The sequence below is a fragment of the Bufo gargarizans genome, chromosome 2, assembly GCF_014858855.1.
Source record: "Bufo gargarizans isolate SCDJY-AF-19 chromosome 2, ASM1485885v1, whole genome shotgun sequence".
Lineage (NCBI taxonomy): Eukaryota > Metazoa > Chordata > Amphibia > Anura > Bufonidae > Bufo > Bufo gargarizans.
In genome coordinates, this window is record NC_058081.1 from 696,291,440 (window position 1) to 696,310,856 (window position 19,417).

At 46.6% G+C, this 19,417-nt stretch overlaps 1 protein-coding gene across 1 annotated transcript; it reads right to left on the minus strand.

Moving 5' to 3' along the window:
• Positions 1-1,946: 1,946 nt before the first annotated feature.
• On the minus strand, positions 1,947-18,927 carry LOC122929006 (serine protease inhibitor swm-1-like). The gene is made up of 4 exons (XM_044282410.1): positions 18,866-18,927; positions 18,706-18,781; positions 5,011-5,046; positions 1,947-2,589 (listed from the first exon to the last, which is right to left on the minus strand). Exons 2-4 carry the CDS (start codon positions 18,743-18,745, stop codon positions 2,195-2,197), a joined length of 471 nt encoding a protein of 156 aa, XP_044138345.1. The 5' UTR covers positions 18,746-18,781; positions 18,866-18,927; the 3' UTR covers positions 1,947-2,194.
• Between the last annotated feature and the right edge of the window lie 490 nt (positions 18,928-19,417).

Here is a 19,417-nt window from a genome sequence, read left to right on the forward strand (position 1 = left end):
GCATGGCGCCCTGTCTATCACTGCAGAGCTACACAACATTCACAGGCAACATATGGGGGTCCCTCAGCTCCGCACCCCCCTAGGGAACACCTGGGCCCCCCTCCCAGTATACCGGACATAGGGGCTCCGTGCTCTGCCGCTCAGAGTAGATGCTAAATCCTCCTAAGCTACAGGACCTTTAATGATGTCATGACCATGTGACCAGTCATATGGGTGGGAGGAGCCAGGCTGTGGGCTGGTAGCACCTTTATGATCTTCATCCGCTCCTGACTTTGGCTTGAACATATTAGGTCAGCACCCTAGGACATAGAATTCCGGGTCCTTAGGGGTTAATGCCGGGATGTGTAGAGGACTCTATGGCCTCATTCACACATTGCAGATTTAGTCAAATCTTCAAACAAGATGTACAGCGTGTAGCTTAGCTGTGTGTGTCTGTGTGCCCAGAGCTGCTGTGTGTGGGGTGCATGCAGCAGAGCTGAGGGTGCTTCATGTGTATAATGCAGCAAAGATAGGTGTATAGTGTTAATATAGCACAGCAGTGTGTGTCGTGTATGTAGCAGAGCTGTATGCGACAGAGGAATGTGTAATGCGCACAGCAGAGCTGTGTATGTAAAATGTGCAACACAGTAATATATAATGTGCCACCCAGAGCTGTGTGTGTAGCAGTGCTGTGTGTGTAAAATGTGCAAAAACCCTGATGCTCTCAAAAAAAGCAAGCAATATAAAACATTGTACTTTGATACCTTTTAACCCCTTAAAGACCGGGCCCATTTTAATTTTTACATAACCCTTAACCTTTTTATTTTTCTGTTCACATAGTCATATGAGGGCTTATTTTGTGTGGGACAAGGTGCATTTTTTAAATGCCGCCACTTAATTTACCATGTCTTGTATTAAAAATACACAATTCCACCAAGGTTTTTGAGGTTTTGACATCACGGCGTTTACTAAAAATGACGTCTTTATTCTGCGGCTCAATACAATACTAAACTGGTAAAAAATGTATTTGGTTTAATTACTTAAAATTAATTACTCTTCTATATTTCGTTCTCTGTGAGGGCTTGTTTTTTGTGTAATGATCAGTAGTTTTCTGGGGGGGGGGGGGGGGGATACAAACATTTGCTGTGGGGCCAAGTCACGTCTAGCTACTCCCCTGACATAAGACATGCAAATATTCCATTCACGTGTCATCTCTGTTTTGGATCCACTCCTGTTTTTTTTGGGGCATTAGCAATACTGACGGATTACTGAGCAAATGCTGACCGAGTGAAGGCGGATGCTCCACAGACAGGATCCGTTTTTTGATGGTTATTGTTCTGATGGATCAGAGGAAGGGCAAAATAATCTGTGACGTCAACACAAACTGCTGACACCCTCTCCACTCTGTCGGGGGGCGCTACTTGTATAAGCGTTTAATAGAACAGGTTCTGTAGACATCTATGTGGAATCAGCTGACGACGGTGTAAAAGGCGTGCGCTTCTTCTTGACACTAACGTGGACCTGTAAGGCTGAGTTCAGACTTGAGTTATTTGGTCAGTTTTAGCCCCCTGACTGCCCAAATAAGTGCAGTGTGCAGTGGTTCTAAGAGCGACACCTGTCATCTGCATGTCATACTGACTCACAGTATTGTATCACTACCACAGCAGACTCCCTATGTGTGTTACTGCGAGGCACAGTGTTCCACACCCCTATACAGGCACAGTGTTCCACACCGCTACACAGGCACAGTGTTCCACACCCCTATACAGGCACAGTGTTCCACACCGCTACACAGGCACAGTGTTCCACACCGCTACACAGGCTCTCTGCAGCCAGGAAATAGTTTTTTAACGTGATTCGTCATGAATGAATTTGGATCAAATCAAATCGGTTTGGGAATTTTGGCGAACCGGCTGAATTAAATTTTTTTGCGAAATTTGCTCATCTCTAAAGATAACTCAACGCTGTATTATTGCACAGATTTATTATTTCTTAAGGGGTTTACAGAAGCAAATCAGCAATAAACTGGAGGATGAACATTTGGAAATCTAGCAGAGCTCAACTTGCTAACGGCTGATGATACAAAATTTGCTGTATCATCAGAGTGGATAAAAGAAACAGATTAATAACACATTCAGCTCTGCTTCATCTGCTTTATACATTCAAACATATAATGTCATTGCTTTTTCAGAACATTATACAATCTGCAGCATGATCAGACATGATACGGATGATTGTGCGGTATTTTACAATCACTTTCTTTTACACATTTTTTTCCAGAAAGAACATATCCCTTATCACAGACACATTTTGGAGAACACATTGCGGCACAGGCTTCAGGGCCCTTTGGTTTTTCACATGTTGCTGGGCAGGCGGATCCGCAGTCCTCATAGTGCTGGTTGAGACCACAGGTGATTTTGCATTCCTTTTGTTTGACACACTTTACAGATTCCTTAGAAGTCCCGGTCTGAGCCAGGAGTCCTTTATCACACTTACAGGTGTATTGTTCCTTCTCAGGACAAGGACGTCCAGGAGGATCAAGTAAGTTGGCGCAGGTCCTGTCACACGGTGAAGTGTATTCAGCGGAGCTGTGCCGAGGACATTTCAATTCTGGACGAGAGGGAAATGAACTGGGAGTTAACAGGTTTTATCTTATCATGAGCTTATTGAAAAAACAAAACAAATTAAAAGAAAATTGCAAGATAATAATAATAATAATAATAATAATAATAATAATGATACTATTAGTATGTGCAGCGTCCCACTCCATGCTGGAAGTGGGCTCCTAAACCTTATGCATGTCATATTATGCCATTGTCTATTTCCTATGTATTAAAGGGATTCCGTCACCAGGATTAACGATATAGCGATATTTCTATGTGCCCATTAGTCTCCATGCAGTGTTTACAATGATCCCACTGTTTATGCTCTGTGTGTGTTAGATTCTTATATAAAGCAATCTTATTGATATGTAAATCACCTCCGTCAGGAGCCCAAGGGGTTGTCCCACGATGTGTTGGAGCCCAGCCGCGTCCATCAATCCGTAGCCCAGCACCGCCTACCACTTAATTTATTCACTCCACTATCCCTGACATCAGTTCTTCTTAGCGCCGTAATCTCGCGCAGGCACAGTGGACACTGTAGTCTGCGCCCGTGCAAACTACTGGCACTGGCTTTGACGAGTCAACTGCGCATGCGCCGGCTCCCTCTGCGCGAGATTACGGCACTGAGAAGAACTGACGTCAGGGATAGTGGAGTGAATAAATTAAGTGGTAGGCGGTGCTGGGCTACGGATTGATGGACGCGGCTGGGCTCCAACACATCGTGGGACAACCCCTTGGGCTCCTGACGGAGGTGATTTACATATCAATAAGATTGCTTTTTATAAGAATCTAACACACACAGAGCATAAAAAGAGGGATCATTGTAAACACTGCATGGAGACTAATGGGCACATAGAAATATCGCTATATCGTTAATCCTGGTGACGGAATCCCTTTAAGCTACAACTTCCTCACAACAGGCTGGTAACTGCATTACATGTAGTCACCACTAGGTGGTGCTATAACATCACATATATAGAACAGGTCAGTCACAGAAAGTGGGAGCTGAGAGCTTAGTGAAGGAGAGGAGAGCATGTAGCTTCTGCTGTGGGCCCATGGGCACTCTCCACTAGGGCAAGATATATAGGAAACCAAGCCCAAGGGTTACTGAACCTCTTTGTGAAGTGCCACTGTCCAGAAGCTAGAGACCAAGTGGACTTATTGTATTGAAGCAACCTATGCAGATAATGGAGCAGATGTCTGATGCCTGCCGCTAGGGAGACCGCCCTGTTGGTTGCCAAATTCTAGTCAAAGATCCAAGTACCGAAAGGCTGGGTTATCAGAGCGAGACCAGAACCAAGAAAAGTATCACTCTCTCACTCAAGCCAAGTTGGAACCTGTCTAAAACTGCCCCACCGAGCCTGTTGTCTGGAGTTGCAGCTCAGCATTATCTTATGAGCCAAGGTATTATTGGTGGGGATGATAACTACTTCAAGGCAATTATTCAAGTAAAATGTATCTCCTGACTCTCTACTTATTCGGCACTGTCTCTCATTGCACCTTACGGTGCTGGCGTCACGAACACCAGGGTTCCTGCCTCCACTTCACCTTAAACCATTCCACCAAGGGCACCTCAACCACCATCTGGCGGTAGTCCCTGTACAGCAGAGTGTGCCCCGAAGGAATTGATGCCAACCTTCCCTACACTTCACGCCTGCCCCGGGAGCTACAGAACAGTGAGTAAAACTACTACTACCCCCGTCGGCCCACCGTAGCTCATATACTGCCCTGCAGCCCGGTCGCTGCATATTTAGTAATATTAATAATAAGAAAAAACTTATAATAATATAAAAAATAATGATAATATCAACAACCAATCAGAGATGACCGATTCACGTCTAATCGAACCAAATTCATTTAGAATTTTGCAAAAAGTGTAATTACAAATTAAATAGTTTTCTTGTCTACAAAAAATGTAAAAAATTGTCTTGTCTTCCAAAACATCCCTGCACTGTACTTTCGTATGGCTGAGTATGTGGGCCTCTTCTTGGAATTGTCACTGCGTGGCGAGGTGGACGCCATCACTGACACATGGATATGGACAGCAACTAGGCCAGGCCTTATGGACCATTGCACATTTCTGTCAGTCTGGTTTCTTAAACAGACACTTATCCACATGCTCCGTGTCCTCCTCGATGGACATCCTTCCATCCCCAACAGAATCAGGGCAGAATCAAGGTAGTACCTGGGCCGAAATTGTCCGAGTTTACTATTGTTGAACTGTCGAGAGTACTGTCAGAGAGGTTATTCAGCAAGGCAGTCGGCATTGTCCTACCCCAGCAGATAATTCTTTTTCCCCTCGTGTCCAAAACATTGCATTTGTGAAAAATGAATGAGGCGTGGACCTGTCAGCATATTAGTCTTAATACTTTCTTACATTTGTCTTTTAAATTCACACACTTAACAATATATGTCCTGTTCTACTTACTTGGCTCGCTGCGACTGTGCACCTCCCACAGCAAGACTATGGAAACAGAATAATACAAATGTTACAATTTTGCTATGTTTCTATAGATTTTTTTCTATTTGCTACATACATGAGCTGGAACCAAATGGGAAAGGGTTCTGGGTAGGGATGAGCGAACTCGAACTGTATAGTTCGGGTTCGTACCGAATTTTGGGGTGTCCGTGACACGGACCCGAACCCGGACATTTTCGTAAAAGTCCGGGTTCGGGTTCGGTGTTCGTCGCTTTCTTCGCGCTTTTGTGACGCTTTCTTGGCGCTTTTTGAAAGGCTGCAAAGCAGCCAATCAACAAGCGTCATACTACTTGCCCCAAGAGGCCATCACAGCCATGCCTACTATTGGCATGGCTGTGATTGGCCAGAGCACCATGTGACCCAGCCTCTATTTAAGCTGGAGTCACATAGCGCCGCCCGTCACTCTGCTCTGATTAGCGTAGGGAGAGGTTGCGGCTGCGACAGTAGGGCGAGATTAGGCAGATTAACTCCTCCAAAGGACTTGATTAACTGATCGATCTGCAGCTGTGGATCATTGAGCTGCTGATCCTCAATTGCTCACTGTTTTTAGGCTGCACAGACCGTTTGTCAGTCTCATTTTTCTGGGGTGATCGGCGGCCATTTTGTGTCTTGTGGTGCGCCAGCACAAGCTGCGACCAAGTGCATTTAACCCTCAATGGTGTGGTTGTTTTTTGGCTAAAGCCTACATCAGGGTGAAGCTGTCACACCAAGTGCATTTAACCAGCAATAGTCTGTTCATTTTTTGGCCATATACAAAATCAGGGGCAAGCTGCGCCTGTCACCAAGTGCATTTAACCCTCAATGGTGTGGTTGTTTTTTGGCTAAAGCCTACATCAGGGTGAAGCTGTCACACCAAGTGCATTTAACCAGCAATAGTCTGTTCATTTTTTGGCCATATACAAAATCAGGGGCAAGCTGCGCCTGTCACCAAGTGCATTTAACCCTCAATGGTGTGGTTGTTTTTTGGCTAAAGCCTACATCAGGGTGAAGCTGTCACACCAAGTGCATTTAACCAGCAATAGTCTGTTCATTTTTTGGCCATATACAAAATCAGGGGCAAGCTGCGCCTGTCACCAAGTGCATTTAACCCTCAATGGTGTGGTTGTTTTTTGGCTAAAGCCTACATCAGGGTGAAGCTGTCACACCAAGTGCATTTAACCAGCAATAGTCTGTTCATTTTTTGGCCATATCCCAGTCTAATTCTGTCACTAAATCCATACCGGTCACCCAGCGCCTAAATACTAGGCCTCAAATTTATATCCAGCTAAATCTGTCCCTAGTGCTGTAGCTGGGCGAGTTATTTAGTGTCCGTTCAAGCACATTTCTTGTTCTGGGTTGAAATACAATTCCCAATTTAGCAATTTCATAATTTAGTGGTTCCTGCTATATCAGAGCTATTTGAAATCTATCCCAAAAAGGGTATATAATATTGAAGGTGCACATAGGGTCATTCAGAATAACTTCACACACACCCGCTACTGTGTATTTCCAAGTCTAATTCTGTCACTAAACCCATACCTGTCACCCAGCGCCTAAATACTAGGCCTCAAATTTAAATCCCTCTAAATCTCTCGTTACCGTTGTCCTGTTGTAGCTGGGAAAGTTATTTAGTGCCCGTCAAAGCACATTTTTTGTTCTGGGTTGAAGTACAATTCCCAATTTAGCAATTTCATAATTTAGTGGTTTCTGCTATATCAGAGCTATTTGAAATCTATCCCTAAAAGGGTATATAATATTGAAGGTGCACATAGGGTCATTCAGAATAACTTCACACACACCCGCTACTGTGTATTTCCAAGTCTAATTCTGTCACTAAACCCATACCTGTCACCCAGCGCCTAAATACTAGGCCTCAAATTTAAATCCCTCTAAATCTCTCGTTACCGTTGTCCTGTTGTAGCTGGGAAAGTTATTTAGTGCCCGTCAAAGCACATTTTTTGTTCTGGGTTGAAGTACAATTCCCAATTTAGCAATTTCATAATTTAGTGGTTTCTGCTATATCAGAGCTATTTGAAATCTATCCCTAAAAGGGTATATAATATTGAAGGTGCACATAGGGTCATTCAGAATAACTTCACACACACCCGCTACTGTGTATTTCCAAGTCTAATTCTGTCACTAAACCCATACCTGTCACCCAGCGCCTAAATACTAGGCCTCAAATTTAAATCCCTCTAAATCTCTCGTTACCGTTGTCCTGTTGTAGCTGGGAAAGTTATTTAGTGCCCGTCAAAGCACATTTTTTGTTCTGGGTTGAAGTACAATTCCCAATTTAGCAATTTCATAATTTAGTGGTTTCTGCTATATCAGAGCTATTTGAAATCTATCCCAAAAAGGGTATATAATATTCAAGGTGCACATTGGGTCATTCAGAATAACTTCACACACACGCTTCTGTGCATTTCCAAGTCTAATTCTGTCACTAAATCCATACCGGTCACCCAGCGCCTAAATACTAGGCCTCAAATTTATATCCCGCTGAATTTGAATACAATACATTGGGCCAAATAATATATTTGTTGTTGTGGTGAACCATAACAATGAGAAAAACATCTAGTAAGGGACGCGGACGTGGACATGGTCGTGGTGGTGTTAGTGGACCCTCTGGTGCTGGGAGAGGACGTGGCCGTTCTGCCACATCCACACGTCCTAGTGTACCAACTACCTCAGGTCCCAGTAGCCGCCAGAATTTACAGCGATATATGGTGGGGCCCAATGCCGTTCTAAGGATGGTAAGGCCTGAGCAGGTACAGGCATTAGTCAATTGGGTGGCCGACAGTGGATCCAGCACGTTCACATTATCTCCCACCCAGTCTTCTGCAGAAAGCGCACAGATGGCGCCTAAAAACCAACCCCATCAGTCTGTCACATCACCCCCATGCATACCAGGGAAACTGTCTCAGCCTCAAGTTATGCAGCAGTCTCTTATGCTGTTTGAAGACTCCGCTGGCAGGGTTTCCCAAGGGCATCCACCTAGCCCTTCCCCAGCGGTGAAAGACATAGAATGCACTGACGCACAACCACTTATGTTTCCTGATGATGAGGACATGGGAATACCACCTCAGCATGTCTCTGATGATGACGAAACACAGGTGCCAACTGCTGCGTCTTTCTGCAGTGTGCAGACTGAACAGGAGGTCAGGGATCAAGACTGGGTGGAAGACGATGCAGGGGACGATGAGGTCCTAGACCCCACATGGAATGAAGGTCGTGCCACTGACTTTCACAGTTCGGAGGAAGAGGCAGTGGTGAGACCGAGCCAACAGCGTAGCAAAAGAGGGAGCAGTGGGCAAAAGCAGAACACCCGCCGCCAAGAGACTCCGCCTGCTACTGACCGCCGCCATCTGGGACCGAGCACCCCAAAGGCAGCTTCAAGGAGTTCCCTGGCATGGCACTTCTTCAAACAATGTGCTGACGACAAGACCCGAGTGGTTTGCACGCTGTGCCATCAGAGCCTGAAGCGAGGCATTAACGTTCTGAACCTGAGCACAACCTGCATGACCAGGCACCTGCATGCAAAGCATGAACTGCAGTGGAGGAAACACCTTAAAACCAAGGAAGTCACTCAGGCTCCCCCTGCTACCTCTTCTGCTGCTGCCGCCTCGGCCTATTCTGCTGCTGCCGCCTCGGCCTCTTCCTCCGCCTCCGGAGGAACGTTGGCACCTGCCGCCCAGCAAACAGGGGATGTACCACCAACACCACCACCACCACCTCCGTCACCAAGCGTCTCAACCATGTCACACGCCAGCGTTCAGCTCTCCATCTCACAAACATTTGATAGAAAGCGTAAATTCCCACCTAGCCACCCTCGATCCCTGGCCCTGAATGCCAGCATTTCTAAACTACTGGCCTATGAAATGCTGTCATTTAGGCTGGTGGACACAGACAGCTTCAAACAGCTCATGTCGCTTGCTGTCCCACAGTATGTTGTTCCCAGCCGCCACTACTTCTCCAAGAGAGCCGTGCCTTCCCTGCACAACCAAGTATCCGATAAAATCAAGTGTGCACTGCGCAACGCCATCTGTAGCAAGGTCCACCTAACCACAGATACGTGGACCAGTAAGCACGGCCAGGGACGCTATATCTCCCTAACTGCACACTGGGTAAATGTAGTGGCAGCTGGGCCCCAGGCGGAGAGCTGTTTGGCGCACGTCCTGCCGCCGCCAAGGATCGCAGGGCAACATTCTTTGCCTCCTGTTGCCACCTCCTCCTTCTCGGCTTCCTCCTCCTCTTCTTCCACCTGCTCATCCAGTCAGCCACACACCTTCACCACCAACTTCAGCACAGCCCGGGGTAAACGTCAGCAGGCCATTCTGAAACTCATATGTTTGGGGGACAGGCCCCACACCGCACAGGAGTTGTGGCGGGGTATTGAACAACAGACCGACGAGTGGTTGCTGCCGGTGAGCCTCAAGCCCGGCCTGGTGGTGTGTGATAATGGGCGAAATCTCGTTGCAGCTCTGGGACTAGCCGGTTTGACGCACATCCCTTGCTTGGCGCATGTGCTGAATTTGGTGGTGCAGAAGTTCATTCACAACTACCCCGACATGTCAGAGCTGCTGCATAAAGTGCGGGCCGTCTGTTCGCGCTTCCGGCGTTCACATCCTGCCGCTGCTCGCCTGTCTGCGCTACAGCGTAACTTCGGCCTTCCCGCTCACCGCCTCATATGCGACGTGCCCACCAGGTGGAACTCCACCTTGCACATGCTGGACAGACTGTGCGAGCAGCAGCAGGCCATAGTGGAGTTTCAGCTGCAGCACGCACGGGTCAGTCGCACTACAGAACAGCACCACTTCACCACCAATGACTGGGCCTCCATGCGAGACCTGTGTGCCCTGTTGCGCTGTTTCGAGTACTCCACCAACATGGCCAGTGGCGATGACACCGTTATCAGCGTTACAATACCACTTCTATGTCTCCTTGAGAAAACACTTAGGGCGATGATGGAACAGGAGGTGGCCCAGGAGGAGGAGGAGGAGGATGAGGAAGAGGGGTCATTTTTAGCACTTTCAGGCCAGTCTCTTCGAAGTGACTCAGAGGGAGGTTTTTTGCAACAGCAGAGGCCAGGTACAAATGTGGCCAGCCAGGGCCCACTACTGGAGGACGAGGAGGACGAGGATGAGGAGGAGGTGGAGGAGGATGAGGATGAAGCATGGTCACAGCGGGGTGGCACCCAACGCAGCTCGGGTCCATCACTGGTGCGTGGCTGGGGGGAAAGGCAGGACGATGACGATACGCCTCCCACAGAGGACAGCTTGTCCTTATCCCTGGGCAGCCTGGCACACATGAGCGACTACATGCTGCAGTGCCTGCGCAACGACAGCAGAGTTGCCCACATTTTAACCTGTGCGGACTACTGGGTTGCCACCCTGCTGGATCCACGCTACAAAGACAATGTGCCCACCTTACTTCCTGCACTGGAGCGTGATAGGAAGATGCGCGAGTACAAGCGCACGTTGGTAGACGCGCTACTGAGAGCATTCCCAAATGTCACAGGGGAACAAGTGGAAGCCCAAGGCCAAGGCAGAGGAGGAGCAAGAGGTCGCCAAGGCAGCTGTGTCACGGCCAGCTCCTCTGAGGGCAGGGTTAGCATGGCAGAGATGTGGAAAACTTTTGTCAACACGCCACAGCTAACTGCACCACCACCTGATACGCAACGTGTTAGCAGGAGGCAACATTTCACTAACATGGTGGAACAGTACGTGTGCACACCCCTCCACGTACTGACTGATGGTTCGGCCCCATTCAACTTCTGGGTCTCTAAATTGTCCACGTGGCCAGAGCTAGCCTTTTATGCCTTGGAGGTGCTGGCCTGCCCGGCAGCCAGCGTTTTGTCTGAACGTGTATTCAGCACGGCAGGGGGCGTCATTACAGACAAACGCAGCCGCCTGTCTACAGCCAATGTGGACAAGCTGACGTTCATAAAAATGAACCAGGCATGGATCCCACAGGACCTGTCCGTCCCTTGTCCAGATTAGACATTAACTACCTCCCCATAACCATATATTATTGGACTCCAGGGCACTTCCTCATTCAATCCTATTTTTATTTTCATTTTACCATTATATTGCGATGCTACCCAAAGTTGAATGAACCTCTCCTCTGCCTGTGTGCTAGGCCTAAATATATGCCAATGGACTGTTGCAGTGGTGGCTGACATGAAGCCTGATTCTCTGCTATGACATGCAGACTAATTCTCTGCTGACATGAAGCCAGATTGTCTGTTACGGGACCTTTCTCCTCTGCCTGGGTTCTGGGCCTAAATTTATGAAAATTGACTCTTACAGTGGTGGGTGACGTGAAGCCTGATTCTCTGCTATGATATGAAGACTGATTCTCTGCTGTCATGAAGCCAGATTGTCTGTTACGGGACCTCTCTGCTCTGCCTGTGTGCTAGGCCTAAATATATGCCAATGGACTGTTGCAGTGGTGGGTGACGTGAAGCCTGATTCTCTGCTATGATATGAAGACTGATTCTCTGCTGACATGAAGCCAGATTGTCTGTTACGGGACCTCCCTCCTCTGCCTGGGTGCTGGGCCTAAATATATGCCAATGGACTGTTGCAGTGGTGGCTGACGTGAAGCCTCATTCTCTGCTATGACATGCAGACTAATTCTCTGCTGACATGAAGACAGATTCTCTGTTACGGGACCTCCCTCCTCTGCCTGGGTGCTGGGCCTAAATATATGCCAATGGACTGTTGCAGTGGTGGCTGACGTGAAGCCTCATTCTCTGCTATGACATGCAGACTAATTCTCTGCTGACATGAAGACAGATTCTCTGTTACGGGACCTCCCTCCTCTGCCTGGGTGCTGGGCCTAAATATATGCCAATGGACTGTTGCAGTGGTGGCTGACGTGAAGCCTCATTCTCTGCTATGACATGCAGACTGATTCTCTGCTGTCATGAAGCCAGATTGTCTGTTACGGGACCTCTCTGCTCTGCCTGTGTGCTAGGCCTAAATATATGCCAATGGACTGTTGCAGTGGTGGGTGACGTGAAGCCTGATTCTCTGCTATGATATGAAGACTGATTCTCTGCTGACATGAAGCCAGATTGTCTGTTACGGGACCTTTCTCCTCTGCCTGGGTTCTGGGCCTAAATTTATGAAAATTGACTCTTACAGTGGTGGGTGACGTGAAGCCTGATTCTCTGCTATGATATGAAGACTGATTCTCTGCTGACATGAAGCCAGATTGTCTGTTACGGGACCTTTCTCCTCTGCCTGGGTTCTGGGCCTAAATTTTTGAAAATTGACTCTTACAGTGGTGGGTGACGTGAAGCCTGATTCTCTGCTATGATATGAAGACTGATTCTCTGCTGACATGAAGCCAGATTCTCTGTTACGGGACCTCCCTCCTCTGCCTGGGTGCTGGGCCTAAATATATGCCAATGGACTGTTGCAGTGGTGGCTGACGTGAAGCCTCATTCTCTGCTATGACATGCAGACTAATTCTCTGCTGACATGAAGACAGATTCTCTGTTACGGGACCTCCCTCCTCTGCCTGGGTGCTGGGCCTAAATATATGCCAATGGACTGTTGCAGTGGTGGCTGACGTGAAGCCTCATTCTCTGCTATGACATGCAGACTGATTCTCTGCTGTCATGAAGCCAGATTGTCTGTTACGGGACCTCTCTGCTCTGCCTGTGTGCTAGGCCTAAATATATGCCAATGGACTGTTGCAGTGGTGGGTGACGTGAAGCCTGATTCTCTGCTATGATATGAAGACTGATTCTCTGCTGACATGAAGCCAGATTGTCTGTTACGGGACCTTTCTCCTCTGCCTGGGTTCTGGGCCTAAATTTATGAAAATTGACTCTTACAGTGGTGGGTGACGTGAAGCCTGATTCTCTGCTATGATATGAAGACTGATTCTCTGCTGACATGAAGCCAGATTGTCTGTTACGGGACCTTTCTCCTCTGCCTGGGTTCTGGGCCTAAATTTATGAAAATTGACTCTTACAGTGGTGGGTGACGTGAAGCCTGATTCTCTGCTATGATATGAAGACTGATTCTCTGCTGACATGAAGCCAGATTGTCTGTTACGGGACCTTTCTCCTCTGCCTGGGTTCTGGGCCTAAATTTATGAAAATTGACTCTTACAGTGGTGGGTGACGTGAAGCCTGATTCTCTGCTATGATATGAAGACTGATTCTCTGCTGACATGAAGCCAGATTCTCTGTTACGGGACCTCCCTCCTCTGCCTGGGTGCTGGGCCTAAATATATGCCAATGGACTGTTGCAGTGGTGGCTGACGTGAAGCCTCATTCTCTGCTATGACATGCAGACTAATTCTCTGCTGACATGAAGACAGATTCTCTGTTACGGGACCTCCCTCCTCTGCCTGGGTGCTGGGCCTAAATATATGCCAATGGACTGTTGCAGTGGTGGCTGACGTGAAGCCTCATTCTCTGCTATGACATGCAGACTAATTCTCTGCTGACATGAAGACAGATTCTCTGTTACGGGACCTCCCTCCTCTGCCTGGGTGCTGGGCCTAAATATATGCCAATGGACTGTTGCAGTGGTGGCTGACGTGAAGCCTCATTCTCTGCTATGACATGCAGACTGATTCTCTGCTGTCATGAAGCCAGATTGTCTGTTACGGGACCTCTCTGCTCTGCCTGTGTGCTAGGCCTAAATATATGCCAATGGACTGTTGCAGTGGTGGGTGACGTGAAGCCTGATTCTCTGCTATGATATGAAGACTGATTCTCTGCTGACATGAAGCCAGATTGTCTGTTACGGGACCTTTCTCCTCTGCCTGGGTTCTGGGCCTAAATTTATGAAAATTGACTCTTACAGTGGTGGGTGACGTGAAGCCTGATTCTCTGCTATGATATGAAGACTGATTCTCTGCTGACATGAAGCCAGATTGTCTGTTACGGGACCTTTCTCCTCTGCCTGGGTTCTGGGCCTAAATTTATGAAAATTGACTCTTACAGTGGTGGGTGACGTGAAGCCTGATTCTCTGCTATGATATGAAGACTGATTCTCTGCTGACATGAAGCCAGATTGTCTGTTACGGGACCTTTCTCCTCTGCCTGGGTTCTGGGCCTAAATTTAAGAAAATTGACTCTTACAGTGGTGGGTGACGTGAAGCCTGATTCTCTGCTATGATATGAAGACTGATTCTCTGCTGACATGAAGCCAGATTCTCTGTTACGGGACCTCCCTCCTCTGCCTGGGTGCTGGGCCTAAATATATGCCAATGGACTGTTGCAGTGGTGGCTGACGTGAAGCCTCATTCTCTGCTATGACATGCAGACTGATTCTCTGCTGACATGAAGCCAGATTCTCTGTTACGGGACCTCTCTCCTCTGCCTGTGTGTGTGCTGGGCCTAAATATATGCCAATGGACTGTTGCAGTGGTGGCTGACGTGAAGCCTCATTCTCTGCTATGACATGCAGACTAATTCTCTGCTGACATGAAGACAGATTCTCTGTTACGGGACCTCCCTCCTCTGCCTGGGTGCTGGGCCTAAATATATGCCAATGGACTGTTGCAGTGGTGGCTGACGTGAAGCCTCATTCTCTGCTATGACATGCAGACTAATTCTCTGCTGACATGAAGACAGATTCTCTGTTACGGGACCTCTCTCCTCTGCCTGTGTGTGTGCTGGGCCTAAATATATGCCAATGGACTGTTGCAGTGGTGGCTGACGTGAAGCCTCATTCTCTGCTATGACATGCAGACTGATTCTCTGCTGACATGAAGCCAGATTCTCTGTTACGGGACCTCTCTCCTCTGCCTGTGTGTGTGCTGGGCCTAAATATATGCCAATGGACAGTTGCAGTGGTGGCTGACGTGAAGCCTCATTCTCTGCTATGACATGCAGACTGATTCTCTGCTGACATGAAGCCAGATTCTCTGTTACGGGACCTCTCTCCTCTGCCTGTGTGTGTGCTGGGCCTAAATATATGCCAATGGACTGTTGCAGTGGTGGCTGACGTGAAGCCTCATTCTCTGCTATGACATGCAGACTGATTCTCTGCTGACATGAAGCCAGATTCTCTGTTACGGGACCTCTCTCCTCTGCCTGTGTGTGTGCTGGGCCTAAATATATGCCAATGGACTGTTGCAGTGGTGGCTGACGTGAAGCCTCATTCTCTGCTATGACATGCAGACTAATTCTCTGCTGACATGAAGACAGATTCTCTGTTACGGGACCTCCCTCCTCTGCCTGGGTGCTGGGCCTAAATATATGCCAATGGACTGTTGCAGTGGTGGCTGACGTGAAGCCTCATTCTCTGCTATGACATGCAGACTAATTCTCTGCTGACATGAAGACAGATTCTCTGTTACGGGACCTCTCTCCTCTGCCTGGGTGCCGGGGCCTAAATATCTGAGAATGGACTGTTCCAGTGGTGGGTGACGGGAAGCCAGATTCTCTGCTATGGAACCTCTCTCCAATTGATTTTGGTTAATTTTTATTTATTTAATTTTTATTTTAATTCATTTCCCTATCCACATTTGTTTGCAGGGGATTTACCTACATGTTGCTGCCTTTTGCAGCCCTCTAGCTCTTTCCTGGGCTGTTTTACAGCCTTTTTAGTGCCGAAAAGTTCGGGTCCCCATTGACTTCAATGGGGTTCGGGTTCGGGACGAAGTTCGGATCGGGTTCGGATCCCGAACCCGAACATTTCCGGGATGTTCGGCCGAACTTCTCGAACCCGAACATCCAGGTGTTCGCTCAACTCTAGTTCTGGGCTCTGGTACTGACAGACTGAGACACTGTAAAGGGAACCAGTCAAAGGGCAGAAATTTTAAACAATAATGACATATATGTTAATCGGCTCAGCTCCTCCTGCTGGATGCCATGCTGCGGGCAGCCTGGACTGCATGCTTGATGTGATAGGTTCCCTTAAGATTAAAGCAAGTTCTATCACCTGCTCACAAACATGCTTATCAGAAGGTAGTTAACCCCAAAATAAAAAGCACAGCCGATCAATGGTTGTGGAGCTTATTCAGTTGGTTCCATGTCTCACATAGACCTTCATATAGAGCGGATTTGTGGCCATTTCTTTGCCAGGAACATACACAGTAAACCCCCATAGGCACCCACACTATATGACACACTTGATTACAAAAAAATATATACAAAAAGATAAAGTAAAACATATCTCTTAAAGGCAAGTGTCATCCAAAAATGAAATATTATTGAATTTTTTTTTTTATTATAAACATTATCGAATTTTTTAGGTGACCATTTATTTAAAGTGTTCTGAAATTTTCTTGCACTGGTCATTGGAGCACATACAATAGCTTGTCACTTTTCAGCTTTGTTTTATAGACTGGCAACTTCTTCCCCCTTTGAGGTCCTATATACACAGAGGTTGAGCCCTCAGAATCATTTCCTCTGGTGGTCTTCCTTGCTGTCTTACAATTATACCATTTTCTATGCCTAAACCAGATGAAGAAAATGATGAATGAGAGGAGCCTACCGGCCTGTCCCCTTCCCTGCCCATGCCATGCCCCCTTTTTTAGACCTGGCATGAGCGAGGAAGGGGAATTGGCCGACTGGACCATCTCATTCATCATTTTCTACTCCTGGTTTAGGCATAAAAAATTATCTAAATGTAAGACAGCAAGGAAGCCCACCAGTGGAAATGATTCTGAGGGCTCACCCTCTGTGTATATAGAACCTTAAAGGGGTTGTCCGGTTTATTCATATTGGTGACCTATCCTCAAGATACCGTAGGTCATCAAAATCAGATCAGCGGGGAGCCGACTTACGCACCCCCGCTGATCAGCTGGTTAAAGAGAAGGCTGCGCACCATGCCAGCATAGCCTTCCCTTCATTATTTACCTCCTTGCCATTGCACCCACAGTGGTGACCAGTGTAATTAGAAGTAAGCCATCCCATTCACTTCTATGGGTCGGCTTGTTCCTAGTCAAGTGTATAGGAAGGAGCCGTCCCATTGAAGTGAATGGGATGGCTTAGGTGTAATTACACTGATCACCGTTGCGGTTGCAATGGTGAGCAGGTAAACAATGAAGGGAAGGCTGCGCTGGTACAGTTTGCTGCCGTCTCTTCAACCAGCTGATTAGCGGGAGTGCCTGCAGTTCGCTCCCCGCCGATCTGACATTGGTGACCTATACTGAGGATAGGTCACCAATATGGATAAACCGGGCAACCACTTTAAAGGTCCTGTTTTCTTAGAGGTCCATTATTTTCAGAGCTTGGACCCACGTCTGGTACTCTGGTGGGTCAGTCCGACCCTGGAGCTAGTGACACTTGCTGTTCTGCTCTGTCATAGGAACGCCACAAAGAAAATCACGGTAGTGCTGGATCTGGCGCATCTTGACATGTGGGCCAAATTCAGATTCTTACTATGGGGCCCAATGATTTTTATGTATACCCCTGATTAAACCTGTGGGCCAGTACAGTTATCTAATTTTTATTGGAAAGTAGGGTTAGCACAGTAATCCTATTATTATAGGGTGGGGTTGGCACAATCATGGGTTATCATTATCAGGGTGAGGTTAGCATGGTCATCCCATTATCATTAGAGTCACCTGAGAAATCTCATCATTAAAGGTCAGAGCCAGAACACTCATCTTGATATCAACAGAGGACAGGGTTAGCACAACTATCTTATTACCATTAGTGTTATAGAGAAAATTTTTGTAAACTCATTTCAGGTCTGATTGGACTGAATCAACCATCTATTTCAATTTGTACTCAAATCTCCCAGGACAATTTGTAGTTCACATTTTGGTTTCTCTTTCTCCAAAAATGTATCCAAATTGAATCACTTATAGACTCAAAATTCTTCCTGAATTTCAGTTCGAATTTAAGGATGAGCAAATTTCTTAAAATTAGTTTCATTCCAATTCACCCAGAATCAAAAGTACTTTTAATGGCTTGGAAATGAGATAGAGAGAGAGATTCTCCTTATAGAGAGTATCTAGCTGGTATGAGGAGTTGTACAGGCTAAGTATTGCGTCTCTGGGTTTCTGGGAAAATGATAATTAGCTTTCCTTCCAAAAGGAAAACTCAGGATTTCATCTTTTAAACAGGCCTTGAAGCAAAACTTGGATCTCATCTGGACACAACTGTTTTAGGGTGGTTGCCCCTCATCAGTGCAGAGCAGAGAGATCTAGCCTAGCTAGGTGAGAGGTCTTGGTCTGGGAGGACAGGGGGACTTGTAGGTGTGAGAACTCTTATAGGCCAGGCAATATTCCTTTGGGTTTTTGAGAAAATAGATATGCAAATCAGAATCAGAATTTTTTTTAAAAATTGGGTCGAATTTAGATTCTAAGAAATTGATTCACTCATCTCTAGTGAAATTCTGATTTAGTTGAATTAATCTTGTCTCAACTGATAGTCTTTACAGGGAAAGGGGCCTAACGACAGTTCGGTTGTACTGCTGGAAGCCGGGATAATGCTTGATAGTAGCACTATACAATGTATATACAGATAATGCAACTCCTCTGCAATTTTCTGGTGTCTGAGGAAATGACTGTATTGCTTGAGAATGTGCATGGACACATTACTCTCTATGAACTCTCATTCTTTACAGTAGCCATAAAGCACACACATCCTGCATTGCGTCTTCAATTTGGCTTCCCTTATGGAATTTTGTGAAAATTAAAAATGAAAATAAAATCACATGCATGAGAATTTGAAATACATACGTGAGAGCAAGAAGACAGCAGATAATTTGAAGAAGCCCATGTCTCTTCTGATAAAAGCTGAAGATACCACAAGTCACTGATAACAAAAGACACAGACAAGGCATTAAAATCACACAGATCAATGGTAAAGTAAGTAAAGGACACTTGTCTTCTACGTTACCTGTTCGGGCTCTGGGAAAAGCTCCTGTGATGACTGTTGGACTAAACCAAACTCCTGGAGCCACATTTATAAGAGCCGGGTTGGGCGGGTACACATACGTATATTCACCTATGTAATTTAATTATTGTTATATCTGCATATTGCTTAACATTTTGCTGAGTTTTACAACTTGTATGATAATTACTATCCTTAATAAATATCAGGGAGTGACATCTCATCAGGGTGCACTGCTGCCTCAGAAGATTACAGGGATGTCTGGTTTAGAAAAAAAATCAAATATCCTTTATTGCATTTTGAGTAAATAGCGTTTACGCTGAGGACCCTCATCTATTAGACAACACAAAGAACAGCTACATAGTCTTTGGAGGACCAGACACGTCATGCCTGAAGGTCTTTGTGCATTGTATCGAACAGACCTTTGACTTCAAACACAACCGTGTAATGCTTTGTTTCTCCTGTGGGGGGTGGTGTTTGGAGAGAAATTAAATAATTGCTTACCTCAAATTTCTAATTAACACAGGGTGTTCTAGCTGCACAATATTCGGGTATCAA